General features: G+C 41.9%; 1 protein-coding gene across 4 annotated transcripts in view; it reads right to left on the minus strand.

Moving 5' to 3' along the window:
• Positions 1-2,934: 2,934 nt before the first annotated feature.
• The window catches only part of LOC105936837 (unconventional myosin-IXb), an 89,456-nt gene continuing 78,934 nt past the window's right edge, over positions 2,935-13,456 (minus strand). The window contains exons 38-45 of one of the 4 annotated variants that reach the window (XM_021324225.2): positions 11,697-11,802; positions 10,604-10,735; positions 10,372-10,495; positions 8,946-8,996; positions 6,759-6,874; positions 6,532-6,674; positions 6,354-6,407; positions 4,316-4,435 (exon numbers count right to left, since the gene is read on the minus strand). In XM_021324225.2, the coding sequence (XP_021179900.2) occupies positions 6,394-6,407; positions 6,532-6,674; positions 6,759-6,874; positions 8,946-8,996; positions 10,372-10,495; positions 10,604-10,735; positions 11,697-11,802 (686 nt within the window). In that variant the 3' untranslated portion in view covers positions 4,316-4,435; positions 6,354-6,393. Of the gene's footprint in view, positions 4,436-6,353; positions 6,454-6,531; positions 6,675-6,758; positions 6,875-8,945; positions 8,997-10,371; positions 10,496-10,603; positions 10,736-11,696; positions 11,803-13,456 lie in introns of all 4 variants that reach the window. The other 3 variants (XM_021324223.2, XM_012877839.3, XM_021324219.2) reach the window with 3 other exon arrangements.

The following is a 13,456-nucleotide window of genomic DNA, read 5'->3' on the forward strand; positions in this document are numbered from 1 at the left end:
AATACGTGGGCGCGGGATGAATTCGCCACGTTCCAAAACACTACGGTGGCCGAGAAATGCCAGATTCGGAAATCAAAATTGATATGAATGAAATTTTATTTTGTGTTTGGGCTGCGCGGTTTTGTTACGTTGTGTGAGCTCTAGATTGTTTTGTTCGTTTTTTTTATTGTGCAGGTATCTTAAAGGACCACATAAACGAAGGCTTCATCAGCCAATCAGGACTCAACAGGGAAAAATGTCAGCCTTAAAGTGCTTAAAACTGAGCAGTCAGCATCCATAGTCCAAAGAGTTGTGGTATTCTAAAGTCTTTATTTTGTTGTTGATTTTTTATCAACACCAGAAAACTATTTACATGAGAACTGCATCCTTGAGAATTCCTCTCAGTCTGACCATAAAATATATGACAGATAGCTGAACAAGCCATTTCAAAGACTTAATCATATGAATAATAAATTATCAAAATTCATGTTGTGGCTCTACTTTTAAGGGTTCAAATACTGATAGTGTTAACTTTACGCACATAAACTCCCCAATTACTGTACGGATACGCTAGTCATTGAGGAGTTGCTTGTGTGACGTCACATTCGGTGTTGTGTCGAGCTCCAGCTCCCCGTTTAGATCTACCTACACATAGAGACCATTGTTCTCACAAATAAACTGTTTCCTACCCAGCCAAGCTTCTTGTTCTGGACCCCATTATTATTTTTATTATATTTTACAATAATTGTTAAAAAAAACAACAACAGGGTAACACTTTATTTGAAGGGGTCTACATAAGACTGACATTACACGGTCATAAACAAAGACATTTTAAACAATGTCAACTTTGCTTTAATAGTGTCATAATTTACCGAATGACAATTAACGACAACAGTCCTAAACATTCATAAAGAGTCATTTATGTTCATAACAGGTGTTATGTCATGTTTATGACAGTGTAATGTCAGTCTTATGTACACCCCTTCAAATAAAGTGTAACCAAAAAGAGAAACTATAACTAAACTGGACAGCATTAAATTTGGCACATTTTCTTTTCCAGCAGAGTGCCCCAAGAATGCTTTTGTTCATAATCAAAACTATTTATATACATCAATCTAAAACATTTACTGTAAAATGCACTCAACGGATTTTCCCCCCAGAGCTGAGCTCTTTGTTGAATTTTCTAAGGCGTTGTCTGCACTTCAGTGTAGCTAGCCAATTGAACTACACTTCCTGTCAAACATGTCCAAAAAGCCCATTTTGGGTATACATGTAATCATGCCTTGGACTATTTCTTTTCCCAGGGTAAAATCTTTAAACACTACATAACTTCAGAGGGATTTAAGAACATGCAATCGGGTATTTTGCAGCTGCCCAGATGAACACCTGGAACCAAACATGGTGGTGGTAGCATCATGCAGTGCCCGCCATAAAGGTAGATATGATGTAAATATTTGTGCATTATATGACACTTTGCACAGCAAAACCTCTTGAATCTGTTGTTTCACATGCTCAACCCTTACATTTCCAGCACTCAACTTTCCTGCATGTGCGAAACACTAATCATTTAAAACGGTTGGCCTTCTTATTAATACAGCAACATACCATTTCAGTTTGTGTCAAGTGTGTCACAGTACCAACACACACAGAGTAAATTAAAGCCTAATTTTAACTTAATTGCTCTATACAGGCTGACACTCAGAAAAGGGTTAAACAAAACCTCATACTGCAAGAATACCAGTCAGGCTAAGTAACATATTTGGTGAAGTGCACCAGTCCCTCTTGCAGCAAACCAGCCTCACAACATGATCCTACCTCCCAGTTGGAACGGTGTTCTCAGGCTTGCAGTTTCCCCGTCTTCCTCCTAAATGTACCCGTGGTTGATATAACATGTAACACTTTTTAGTTTCATCAAACCAAGGGTTCCTGGGTGCATTTAAAAACTCTATTTCGTTTGCTTTTGATGTTTCTTTCTGAGTAATGGCCTCCTCCTCTCTGAGTGGCCCTTAAGCCGAAGTCCGTCTAGCGATTGTTTCGATGTGTATAATGACACCGTGTTTCTGTTGTTCTGGGGCTGATATACACGTTTCACACCAAAACATGTTTACCTCTGGAACGCAGAACCCTTCTCCTTCCTGAACAGTATGGTGTTGGTACATTCCTACGGCATTTACGTTTAGGCCTCTTCAAAAGCCGGGCGTGGCAGCTTCATGCGTCTTGTAATTATACCCGAGGATGAACCAGACTTGTAGGACGATAAAAAAACAAAAAAAACATCTCCCTTATATCTTGGTTGATCTTTTCATGATGTCACGCTAGAACGTAGTTGTACGTTGAGGTGTTGCTTTACACTGCAAAAACGGAACAAAAAAATAGTAATATTTTCTTAAAATGAGTGTATCTGTCCTTGATTTGAGCAGGTAAATAAGATGACCTGCCAATGGAATAAGCCTTTTGCACTTAAAATAGGAACAATTCATCTCCATCATCTTATTTCAAGTGCAGGATGTCTAATTATCTTATTTTAGGGGTCAAAATACTCATTTCATTGGCAGATAATATTATTTACCTGCTCAAATCTAGGACAAAAACACAAATTTTAAGAACATTTTACTTATTTTTTAGATCCGTTTCCGCAGTGTAAATGCATCCATACGTCTGCTTCCAGCTCACAGATGTTCTGAGCTGGAAGAACATCTGTGTTCTTCCAGCTCATGGCAACATCATCTGTTGTTTTAAGGCTTAAAAAAATAATATTAGTAATGCTAACTGACCTAAAGCGGCATATTTAGTCTGATTTAATGACGGGTGATAAGAAAAAAAAAATGGTTATGAGTTCTTATGTACAGAGGATGTAAACACCTGGTTTGAGACGTGCATCAGTTGTATGTTTTCGTCAGTGGCTAACTATGTTGGTACCATGTTCAACAATATAACAGTCAAACACACAGGCAGCTGCTACAAGCATCATGTCATGTATTTTCACGTTAATACTAATAACCTTTACAGCTCTTGACATTCAGTCCCAAACATAACCTCTGTTACACGTCGGAAACGTCTTCCGTCACAGATCAGACAAGCCAACATGCATCATTCAGCGGTCACAGAGAAACATTAGTATTCATTCAGATCAGCGCCGACGGGACAGTCCACATCCGAGCGGACGCCGCGCTCCGTCAAAGGACGCCGGGACTCTTGAGGGGAAATGGGAGAAGCTGCTGTGGCAGGGCGTCGCGGTCGTTTCTTTTCCATCAGGAGAAAAGTGGCTTGTGCTGCTCCCGTTTCCCTTTGCAAACCGAAAGCGGTGACTTCCTATCTGGTGTTGTTTTTGTGCGACGGGTAAAAGCGTGGCTAGGTCCTTGTTCTGAACACCTTTTGTTCCACTTAAGTACACTACACACACAAAATTGAGACAAAGGTCCCCTGTTTATTCTAAATACACCCCTCCCCCCCCCTCCCGTTAGCACTGTTCAGGTATAATGGTGTGAAAAATGGGTTATTAATATCAAGGCACTAGCTAGCAATTACGAGCATTAGGATAGAATGGAAAAGTGTGACTAGAACCTGCGTTTTTCTTTCTTTTTTTTTCTCCAAATAATTAAAAATAAACTACATGATGCTACAGAAGATGCAGCCTGTAGTCAAACCGTAGTAACCAACAGTAACCACAGTATATTAAAAATGATAGAAAAAGGTGCTTGGCAACAACTTGTCCAGTTATCTCTACTGACGAACAGGACAACATAAAACTTTTGACATGTTTTAAGCGCCTTAATGAGCTTCCGCTGTAACAGCCACAGTTCACAGTCACTTCCGTCTGCAGCAAACGGACGCGCTCAATAACATTCTCTCACAGCTAGTGGAATGGACAGATCCTTTTCCTCTGCAGCGATTCCTCTCTGCGTGCACCGCGGGCTCTGGCCTGGTTACACGTCGTCGTCCACGTAGGGTATATCTGGGTCAGAAAAGCGTCTGTGACCCTTGGGGGCCTTCGTGTCCTTCTGCGGGAGCGCAGCCGAGGCGATGGAGGAGGAAGAGGCGGAAGCGGAGGGAGGACAGGAGGAGAAATGCAGCATCAGGCCGCACTCTGGGTTGTCGAGGTACAGCGACTGGGTGCTGTCTTTGCGACGGCCGGGCTGCTCCCGCTTCCGGACGGCGTCGGCGAGCGCTCGGTTTCCGGGAGGGGGGAACGTCTGAGACGAGCCGGTGGCCGGTTGCTGGGGAAGGACGCCCGGCGGCAGTTTGACGGTGTCGGGGATGATGGGGTTGCGGCGTTGCAGGAGATGCCTGAGGGAGGCGCTGGAGGCCTCAGGCGGCGTGGAGGCGCAGCCGGACAGAGGGTGGGCGGGGTCCGCCGGAGATGGTCGTCCGCCGGAGGCTTTGGGCCGCTGGGCCAGATCTGGAGGTTTAACAGGGAAAACTGGCCGGTGTCTTTTCAGCTGGATGCCACTGGGTCCTGTTAGGGAGAGAATATGAGACATTGTGCAGGAGTAAGAAAAATATAAGATTTATTTTTTTTTTTATTTGAAATGTCCCACAACAAATCTCAGGGAAGCAAAGAAAAAAATGGAAGATCATGCAACCATGTTATTGAAGATGAAATACAGTCATGTGAAAAAAAAAATAGGACATGCTATGGCAGCCTGGATGCTTTTACCATATATGGACATTTATACATCTGAATCATAATGAATTCTGTTCAGGAAGTTTGAGGACACAAACAGGGAATTTGACTTCATTTAATACACCGTATATATACATTTTAACATAGTGAAGAAATTCAAGTCATATAAAAAGTAGGGATGCATAATACATCGGCATTAACATCGATATCGGCCAATGTCAGTGTCATTTTTTAACACACCAGTATCGGTCCGATAAGTAAAACTGGGCCGATATTAACAAATAATGATCATTTCCATCTAGTTGCCCTTTGTGCCTGGGTTTCAACAGGGAGAGGGTTGGTCATGCGGCTTTTGGTCGGTCATGTGACAGTGATGCATCACAGCCAGGATGGTGGGTTTTTAAATTAAGCAGAGATAATAATAATAATAATACAAAAGCTGCGTTTAAGTCAAGACTATGACCCCCATTAAAAGATACAGTTAGCATAGTATTCAGTCGGCATAAACTTTACCAAAATTTGACCGTCACAGAAACGCAAAACCCAAAAGAAAAGACTGTTGAAATTTTTCTGAAAAAAATAAATAAATAAAAAAAATTAACATTTCTGGTGAGAAAGAAATTTGGACGGTCTCACATTTATTCCCAAATAAAATAGCAACAAAACTGCATTTTCGAAGGAGGATTTCCCGAGTTTAACCCTCAGACATTTAGCTTAGTGTGTTCTTGACCTTAGAAAGGTGACTGAACACCATAGAGCCAAAGACCTGACTGAGGCCTTCAGAAAGATGACTGTAACAGATATTAAATCAGGTAAGGGACTTAACATTGCAAAGACTGCTAAATTATATGAAATCAGCTTTTCCACTGTAAAAAAAAATAATCTAAAGTATCACCACTGGACCCTACAGGAGGCTCTTGCAACTGCTGACATGGAAGTCTACCCCTGTGCACTGAGAAAGAGGCCGCTCGTGTTCAACTTTCACGAGAGCTGGACAAGAAGAAGGAGCTCTTTGTTCTCTGAGAAAAAACACGGCAGGCCTCGACTGAAGTTTGCCTGAGAGAACGTTCAAAGTCCAGATTTTCTGTAATAATGGACGGATGAGTCTAAAACTGAAAGAAACTAGACACCAGGAGAGAGATTTCGTACGAGTCAAATAAATCATTCCAGGAAAAGACTCAGATACCAGCCGTGAAGCACGGGGGAGGAAATGCCGTGGTTCGGGGACGCCTTGCTGCACCACAACCTGGCCAGATCACGGCTACGCATAAGAAATTCAACCGTCTATCAGATGGTGCGCGAGGAAATCTGAGACCATTCGAGAAATGAGGCTAATATGTAAGAAACCCTCCAACATCTCACAGCTGAAAGTGAGAAATGGACAAACTTTCTGGGTGATGGCTACAAGAAATGTCTGAGGGAAGTTATTTCAACATAGCTCTTAGTGGATGCGGTGTCCTCACTTTAACCTCAGTTAGAAAACACAACTTTGTTCATACTTCTTGATTTTTTTGTGTTTACCTTTAATTACATCACTTTGTTTTCTCTGTTAAAGAACTGAACATCTAACGGGGGTGTCCTCGTTTCTTTTTTTTTTTTACATGACTGTACATTCAGGAAGTTACAGTTCCAAGCACTTTGTCTGAAATCGTGCCACATGCATCGGCGAAGTCTGGACGACGTTCGAGCATGCATCTGTGCCACGCGTGAATTTACATGCACACACAAACACGGCTGCTGTTCCTCCGACCTGCTGTGTTTACAGAGCAGACATCAGCGCCCCGTCACCATCACTGGTCCAGACCTGCACCACAAAAGACAGGAAGGGCCCAACCCAGCGGCCCCGGGGTCTGGTCAGAAACCCACAGGTAAGCGAGAGGAACAGGTAGAAGGCAGGAAAAACGCCGGACAGTACCTTCGATACTGACCTTCTGGCTCGGAGCTGTGCGCGCACGAGCGCTGCTGCTGCTCCTCCAGGAGACTCTCGGAGCTCAGAGAGGCTTCGGAGTCCAGGTTCTCCTGGTCGGAACCGGGCTGCTCCATCTCCGGCAGCCGAAACGCCAGCTCCTCTCTGAGAATAAACGAAGACAAAGTTCACGAAAAAAATAAAAAGACGACGCTACTGCAAAGAAAAAGGTAAGGGGAGCAGCCGTACTTCTCCTGCTTGATGGACTTGATGCGCTCCACCAGGTTGTTCTCGGCCTCGGTGTCGGAGTCCAGCGGCTCGTTCTCGGGGACCACGCTGAGATCGGGGCTGACCTTCTCACGCATCTGCACGAGACACAGCAGGCAGACCCATAACCTACCAAAAACGCAGCCTGCACGTCGAGTCAGGGTTACTACAGAGAGGCGCTGTTAAAACCAATAAAAATCGGTAAATTCAAAACCTTAAAGGGGAAACCGAGCCACAACGGTTAGTGAGGTCGAAAGAAAAGCAGGGTGGATGTTGCCTGTGGCCTTCATGCATTCACACTCTTGCAGCACTATTGTGAGCAATAGTGGGGGAAAAAATGCAGTGCCAAAAATGTTGATACCCCTTGAAGTTGTCCCCAGTATGTTAGGTTACAACCACCGACTTTCATTGTGTTTTAAGTAACAGACCAACACAAAGAAGCATGTGCTTCTTTCTTATAAATGGAAGAGAAAAAGTTTGCAATACTCTACAAACAAAAACCCCAAAAAGGACGACATGCATGTGTATTTCAGCTCTTTGTAGGGCCACCTCTTTCAGAGTCCGTACTTCTATGAAGAACAGCTTGGAAGGGAACATATGATACTTTTCAGTTCTTCCTTTTCACATTGAGCAACTCGTTTTGGCGCTGTCTCTTTAAATCTAAAGGAGGTTCTTCACCCCTCCTCCAGGATGTGGAGCGATCCACTCCACCCCGTTTGGCTATTTTTGTAATATGCTGGGGGACGGTGTGATAACTAATCCACTTTTAACTTTGATGTCTTTGAGCTTGGACTACAAAATAGAAATAAAAAATGGCGGATTTGTGAAATTGGTAAGCCGGACCTCCATGACCTTATTTAGCAGCTGTCGTGTAATTGTTCAAAAAAACTGAATGACTTGAAAAATGACCCAAACCGAATATAAAGATATCTACGCAGCTCCTGGACTGACTACATTCATGTTTACTGTATTCTAGAGACTCTGAAGTACACAGCAAAATGTATTTAAGGGCTAAAAAGGTGGATTTCGCATTATATGTTCCCTTTAAGCTCGCTCACATTGAACAGAGAGCATCTGTAGATCTCAATTTTCAAGCCTTGCCACAGATTCTTCGTTGGATATAAGCCCAGACTTTGACTGGGTCATTTTAACACCTCCTGCTGGGAGGTGATAGTCCTTCATAGCCTTAAATCAGCTGCAGTTATCCTGTAATGAGCTCCATCCATCTTCTCATCAACTCTGACCAGCACCAGAGCCTCTTTTCCCACACAAAGAGCTTCCTTTGGTGGTTCCTGCTGTCTATCCCTACAGTTCCTCCACAGTTTTTGTGATAAGCTTGGCTGCTTCGGCACATCTTGGTTTCTTTGCAGCTGAACCATTTTCATCCGTGACCTGTCTGCAGTGTCACTTGTGCTTCGTGATGCTTTTTATTCTCCAATGTTCTCCAACAAACCTCTGAGGTCTTCACAGAACAGCTGGATTTATACTCAGACTAAATCTCACACCCAGATGGACTCATCCGGTGACTTCTGAAGGCAGTTCGTTGCTCTTGATTTTATTCAACGTTATCAGAATAAAAAAAAAAAAATAATAATAATAATAATAAAATAGATTAAAGATGGTAGCTGGAATGGGACAAATGGGGAGACGTTCAAGCAGGATCAACACAAGGCACTGTATGCAGCAGATTCACTCCTCTAGAAAACATCACAGTCCAAAAAAAAAAAAAAAAAAAAAAGGAAGGTTTAGTTTCTAGTTAGATGGCCTTCAGAGCTCTATGGTATATTTAAACTGCCGTATTAATACCATAAAGCCTTGAAAGTCACAACAGTGTTAGATCACCGTCTGACAAAGACCAGAATCCCGTCTTAGTCTTAGAACGACGCATTCCTCACATCACCAGCAGGACAAATACTGAACCAACAGCAACATGCAACCTACTGCCCCCCCGTTAGTACAAACCAATAAACTGCATCAATACAAAAAAAAAAAAAAAAAAAAAAACAGAGGTGAAAAGAACCAAACAAATTAAGGTTGAGAAAAAAAAAAAAAGAGGACTCAGCACCTGTATCTAACATGCCATGCAGAGGCGCTTCAACATGGCAAACTAGCCCACACTACATCTACGTCTACTAGGTCTACTGCACCTGAGAGCTGGATGATACATACCACCACTCCTTTGTAAGGAGCTGAGAACCTGAGAGGTAAATGCCAGCAGTGCTACAGAGAGACAAGGAACATTAACTGTGTTACCCAGGTAAACCTGAGAAAATACATCCGATGGGATGTTCATGATGCACAAAGAAGCTGTGAGGGAAAGATAAGTGTAGTTATGGATAATATACACAGAAAACATGAAAACAGATACATATACTCCGTCTTGGGTGAAAGGTCCCCCTCCTACGTCTCACGGGAAGAAAGGATTTTACCTCTTTATTCATCGCAAAGTCTCATTTCAAGGCTTACAAAAACGACCAAGTCTCTCACACTGCAAAAAGGGAACTAAAAGTAAGTATTTTTTTCTTCAAATGAGTGCATTTTTTCTTGATTTGAGCAGGTAAATATGATTATTTGCCAATGGAATAAGATTTTTGCACTTAAAAATAGGAACAATTCATCTCCATCATAATTTTTCAAGTGCAGAATATCTAATTATCTTATTTTAGGGGTAGAGCTACTAATCCCCATTGGCATTATTTACCTGCTCAAATCAATGAAAAACGCACTAATTTCTAGAAAATTTTACTTACTTTTAGTTCCCTTTTTGCAGTGCATAAAACAACTTGGTGACGTCTTGGATTCTTTTCAAAACCTCGACAAAAAGGTCCGACCACAGGGCATGATGTACAATCAGCTGAGTAAGATCTAGTTCTGGTTCATTAGCTCATGGAGCGTGCAGTGGGGAATTATAAACTGGCTCTATGTACAGCGGGCTTCTCTGTGCGAGAGATCAACCTCACTGCAAAAAAGGAACTTAAAATAAGTAAAATGCTCTTAAAATTAGTGTGTTTGTTCTTGATCTGAGCAGGTAAATAAGATGATTTGCCGATGGAATAAGATTTTTGCACTTAAAATGGGAACAATTCATCTCCATCATCTCATTTCAAGTGCAGGATATCTAATTATCTTATTTTAGGGATCAAAATACTCATTACATTGGCAAATAATCTTATTTACCTGCTCAAATCAAGGACAAACACACTAACTTTAAGAACATTTTACTTATTTTTAGATCCGTTTTTGCAGTGTGTGGACCTAAAACTGAACACCTGACCGGGCCCCGCTTCAGATTAAACTACAGCTGGGTCTTAGGGACGACATTAATGACTGCCGCTATGTTTATGCTTTGATTGATGGTATTGTGTTTTGCTCTCTGTGACGTTGGGGTCTTAATGAGACGAGATTGTACATCAGCTTTGACCAAATGTTGCAGAATAAATCACTGATGGCAATGTGATGGGATTCACATGACGCAAGATGTGGGACAGAGAAGCATGCCTGTCCAGTAGAGCTAATCTAAACATCTAAACTGAGCCCAGAGATCACAGTGAAAGCATCACAGGTTGTGTTTGTCCCCCCCCCCACTCCCACTCACTGTGTTCTTTCTCTTGAGTTTCAGCTGGTTGACGGCCAGAGCCTCAGCGTACTCCAGCTGCTCGATCTCCTCCATCTTCTCGTTGTAGCGCCTGATCTGCTCGATGATTAGCATCTCCACGCACCTGCGAGCAAACGAGGAGCAGCAGCGGAGGGGTGTTAGCTCGTATCAAACACAGACACAACCTGTGGAGTTTTGGAGTGTCTCGCGTTTTGCGGGGGTCGAGTCTCACGTCGTCGTCTTTCCGACGTCCTTCATGCTGAGCAGCGGGTCGGCTGTGTTGGGACAACGCAGGATGCACGGAGCGAACACTATGGCCAGCGAGTTGGGAGACATGCGATTGTGCGCCTCTTCCTTGGAGACCCTGCAGGAGCGTAATCGGAGAAAGGAGTGTCATTCTGTTCGCCGTTAGCTCACTTAATATTTTAGGTGTTCGTTAACCTAAGTCCTTTAGTTCCCGCTCATCCCCCTGTCAAAACCAGCAGGCCCCCAGGGCTCTGTCCTGGGGCCCCTACTTTTCATTATTCTTCCTATCGGCAATATCTTCAGGAAATCCAACATCCAGTTTCACTGTAATGCGGATGACACCCAGCTCTATCCTTCATCTAAGCCAGGCGTGTCAAACTCATTTCTATATGGGGCCACTTTGGTGTCATGAAGTCATTAAATGGGCCGGTTGCACATGCATAGACAATACTTTTCATTTCATAATTTCATTCCAGTTCACATAGAAGTATAAAAAATACACAACATAAACATAAAAGTAGCACCTTAGGCCCATATTTATACAGTTTATCTGCAAAAAAAAAGTTGATACTGGAGTGAGTTACACTTTAAATTCATCATTCTGCATCACTTTTTCTCGTTTTGGATATTTCTGGGTTGTTTTAATGTGTTGTGGGGAAAACTGTGCCAAACTGTGACATCTAGTGGCAAGTTGCTCTTACTACACAGTAAAAACATTCACTATAGGAGGCACAGTTTTAGGCACTTTATACACTTTAAAATGATATATGCCTCTACTTTATGACACAATATGCCTTTTTTTTCCTGGTTCTTGAGGGCCGGTTAATTTACCTCGACGGGCCAGATTCGGCCCGCGAGCCTTGAGTTTGACACATGTGATCTAAGCCATGTTCTACCCCCACCCTCTTCCCTTACCTCCAACTTCCTTATACTGAACAGTGATAAAACTGAGATCCTGTGGTGTTCTGAACGGTGCTTTTTAAATAAAATTGTATTATCATTATTAAAATGAGAGGAGCAGCTTTCAATTAAAGAAATGCACTTCTTTGGAGGGGTAACTTGAAGAGGACAAAGCTTACCTGACGAGGTGGAAGATGAGCCGCTCTAATGTGTTGAAGCTCGCCGTGGGAAGTTCCTCCAGGACTTTGTAGATGGCTTGAAGCTGCTCCTGCTTCTCTGGCAGTTCTAGCTCAGTGAAAACAAAAAGACAAGAGTTTGGTTCGTTTTCTGACGAACGGAGGCCTGAAAGACCAATTAATAAACACAGAGCTGCTAAAGGACAATTCATGTTTTCAATGTAATTGATTAACTACACATGAGAAGAAAATTAAATGGAAAATAAAGGGAAAAGTTTGCCTACAGCCACTGAAACAATCACTTGAAGTTTTCACATTTTGTCTCATTTCAACCAAAACCTTTAATTTCTTTTTGTTTATTATTTTATGTGATAGACCAACACAAAGCAGCACATGTTTGTGAAGTGGAAGGAAACTGAAATAAAGTCAAAACTATTTTTACAAATAAAATTAGGAAAGTATGTGTGTATCTAGAAGAAGAATCAGAATCAGCTTTATGATAATTAAAATTACAGTCGAGCAATTTGACTTCGGTCTTAAGGGCTCACAGCGTAAAGACATTAGAAATTAATATACATGAGGCAGAAACAGAGACAGAAGCAAGACACGTTAAAAATAGGGATAAAGTTAGAAATATGTACGTGTACAGCCATATTATATGTAAAGAAATGAAGAAAAGGCGAGATTGCTGCAGTGTAAATCTGCTTCTTATGTTTTACAGCAGTGTAGCTGACTACTCAGACTGTCTCCTTCTCTCTGACTTGCAGAAAATCCAAGGAAACCTTGTCTTCAAAATTCCTACATAGCAAACAGAGTCACCCTGGGTGTTATTTAACCTCAGTAAAAACGCCGCTGTTCTATTTCTGGCCTCAGCGCTCTGTTAGAGAACATTAGTGAACAAACAGCATCATAAAGACCAAGGAGCACAGCAGACGGTTCAGAGAGAGTTGATTCAATCAGAGCAAGGTTATAAAACAATATCCAAGGATTTGAGCATAATATAGCCGTCTCCCTAAACTGACAGGCCTTCCCTCATCACATCTGGCCTTTAAGGAAGAGTGGCAGCAGCAAGACATCATTGAACGTAACTTTAAATCTAACTTTTTGGCCGACACGTAAAGCTACCACTGCACACGTCACCCTAAAACACGCCACACGGTGGTGGAAACATGAAGCTGTGGGGATGTTCGTCTTTGGCAACAGGTTAGAGATAATAGCAAGATGGATGGAGCTAAAAACGAGGGAAGCACTGGAGGAACTATTTATTTATTTATTTATTTATTTATTTATTTATATATATATATATATATATATATATATATATATAGAGATAGATAGATAGATAGATAGATAGATAGATAGATAGATAGATAGATAGATAGATAGATAGATAGATAGATAGATAGATAGATAGATAGATAGATAGATAGATAGATAGATAGATAGATAGATAGATAGATAGATAGATAGATAGATAGATAGATAGATAGATAGATAGATAGATAGATAGATAGATAGATAGATTTAGGGTTCACCATCCAGCAGAGGTGGGGAATGCAGGTTCAGAAAATAAAAAGCCGGTCCAAAGATTAGTTCAAACTATCTGCATTTCCAGCTCCACAGCATAGACGGGGAAACCGTTAATAAGAACCCCGACGCCATTATGTGACGGAATCGGACATAGATGATTGCAGTCAAGTCCGGGCCTACAGCCTTTTGAAATTGGACTACAAAGTGAACACTCTCTGCTCTCTTACTTTCGT

The sequence above is a fragment of the Fundulus heteroclitus genome, chromosome 9 (genome assembly GCF_011125445.2).
Source record: "Fundulus heteroclitus isolate FHET01 chromosome 9, MU-UCD_Fhet_4.1, whole genome shotgun sequence".
Classification (NCBI taxonomy): Eukaryota; Metazoa; Chordata; class Actinopteri; order Cyprinodontiformes; family Fundulidae; genus Fundulus; species Fundulus heteroclitus.